Genomic DNA, 2500 nt, shown 5'->3' on the forward strand with positions numbered 1-2500 from the left:
GGGGAGAGGGGAAGAGGGGAGAGAGAGGAGGGGAAGAGAGGAGAGAGAGGTGTGTTAAACACACATGGTTCTGTCTGGGTTACTGTTTCATCTCTACCCAGTGGTCTGAGGCTGGTTGCATAAAGATAGAGCAAGTAAAGCAAGTCAGTCTTGCTATAGACTCTAAAATGTTCCTGTTGCTTTACTGTTGCAAAGCTCATCTATGAGTGACTAAAAAAAGATTGACTTAGATAGCCTGTCACGCAATGCATTCTAGGTAAAATAAGACACTTGACAGAAAGAAAAAACATGGCGGCCGAAACAGCTACACATAGCGGCGGAAGATCTGAGAGATCAACTCCCTTTTCGTCTGCTGAAAACGTACGTATATTGGAGGAATATAACGTGGAGAAAGTTATACTGCTTAGCAGTTGAAAAAAAATAAGTAACTTAAAAGTTTGCACTTTTCCAACTGACACTTACTGAGGCTGACTCGTTCCCATAGCAACACATCTCTTCAGTCAAGCTTAGCCAGGGGGGAAGGTGGCTAAGTTTCTAACCTCAAAATAACTCTTCATTAGACTGATCTAACCTGCAAAATATAAGACTAGTCTAAGGCTTAGACCAGTCTTAATCTATGTTTATGCAACTGCCCCTGGTCTGGGAGAGCGGACCGTACCAAAGTCAAACTTCATGGGGGAGCCTCCCAGTCCCTCGGGGTCCAGGGGGTCTTCGGTGGTCTGATCCATCTGCTGCTCCGACAGCTTCCTCAGCTGCGTCATGAACACGTCCATGGAGGAGGTGAAGCTCAGGTCCTTGTTGTTCAGCCAGTGGACCACGAACCCCCCCCCTCCGTTACCGTCGTCTGGGGCGAACACCGCCGACTCAGCCAGCACTGCAGGGATGTCTGGAGGGGGAGGGGGGGAGAGGGGGGGGGAGGGATGGAGGGGGGGAGAGGAGGGAAGGAGGGGGGGGGGGGGGAGGGAGGGGAGGGAGGGAGGGAGGGAGGAAGGGGAGGGAGGGATGGAGAGACACAGACAGAGAGAGACAGAGGGAGAGAGAGAGAGAGAGAGAGAGGGAGAAAGAGGGAGAGACACAGACAGAGAGAGAGGGAGAGAGAGATGCAGAGCCAAATTCAGTCCATTCACTCAACGTGATTGTCATTACACAGAGTACAAGTACTGAGACAACCAAAATAGTCTGGCTTCTAACCAGACATGATGTAGATGTAGACAGTACGAGGCACTACAGTAGGAGGTATTACAGTAGGAGGTATTACAGTACGAGGGACTACAGTAGGAGGTATTACACTGAGTATAAATGAATGAATATAAAAGTGAATATACATGAGATGAATGACACTAATGGGTCTTGAGGTATGATGCATAATAGGTACTATATATTATATATAAGAATAATGTATAAGAATAATGTATACTTAGAAAATAAGACGTGTAATTGGAAAATAGGATGTATAATTGGAGACTATATGCAGAGACATAGCACTACAGAACTATGCACATTAGCTGTAGTGCGTGTGTGTGTGTGTTACCTGTATGTGTGTGTGTGTGTGTGTGTGTGTGTGTGTTACCTGTGTGTGTGTGTGTGTGTGTGTGTGTGTGTGTGTGTGTGTGTTACCTGTGGCGGGGTTGATGCTGGCAGAGATGTGGAAGTGGCAGAGGGCGTTGGCGTGGTGTGTGATGTGGCGGTGTGTGTGTGTGTCGTGTGTGTGCTGCTGGGAGGGCAGCAGCTCCGTGTGAGACACCAGCGCTGACGACCGCCGCCGGCCCCGACGCAGGTGCTTCAGGTGGTGGATGGACTGGCCAATGGGAGGGGAGGGGAGGGAGAGGGGAGGGCCAATGGGAGGGCATGGGGGTGGGACAGAAAGAGGAAGGGAGAGAAGAAAAAGGTGATGTTAGTCACATGTGTTTCAAAGTTTTAAAACAATAGTAGTGTGATTGAAGAGCTTTTGTGTGTGTGTGTGTGTGTGTGTGTGTGTGTGTGTGTGTCTGTGTCTCAGTGCCTGTGTGTGTGTGTGTCTCTGTGCGCGTGTGTGTGTGTGTGTGTGTCTTTATGTCTCTCTGTGTGTGTGTGTGTGCGTGTGTGTGTGTGTGTGTGTGCGTCTCTCTCTGTGTGTGTGTGTGTGTGTGTGTGTGTGTGTGTGTGTGTGTGTGTGTGTGTGTGTGTCTCTATGTCTCTATGTGTGTGTGTGTGTCTCTGTGTGTCTGTGTGTCTCTCTCTGTGTGTGTGTGTGTGTGTGTGTGTGTGTCTGCCTCTATGTCTCTCTGTGTGTGCCTCTATGTCTATATGTGTGTCTCTGTGTGCCCCTCCTCTCCCCTCTCACCTCCAGGGTGTCTCCATGTCTCGTGTCTATGTACGTGTCTCTATGAGTGTGTGTGTCTCACCTCCAGGGCGTGCTGGATCTTGTCCTTGCCCCCCAGGCCCGGCAGGGAGGAGCTGTAGGAGTGTGTGTTCTCTGTGATCTGGCCCCCCAGCAGGGAGTCCTCGGGCAGCAGGGTCT

General features: G+C 50.0%; 1 protein-coding gene across 1 annotated transcript in view; it reads right to left on the bottom strand.

Annotated features, from left to right (window-relative positions):
• Positions 1 to 2500, bottom strand: part of dmxl2 (Dmx-like 2) — a gene marked incomplete at its 3' end in the record, with an annotated part of 70140 nt that overhangs the window by 45785 nt on the left and 21855 nt on the right. Inside the window, 3 exon segments of the mRNA XM_080539792.1 lie at positions 659 to 886; positions 1618 to 1798; positions 2385 to 2500. The exon segment at positions 2385 to 2500 is cut by the window's right edge and continues 62 nt beyond it. Coding sequence (XP_080395918.1) covers positions 659 to 886; positions 1618 to 1798; positions 2385 to 2500 — 525 coding nt within the window.

Source organism: Nansenia antarctica, assembly GCF_963989245.1.
Source record: "Nansenia antarctica genome assembly, chromosome: 9".
Lineage (NCBI taxonomy): Eukaryota > Metazoa > Chordata > Actinopteri > Argentiniformes > Microstomatidae > Nansenia > Nansenia antarctica.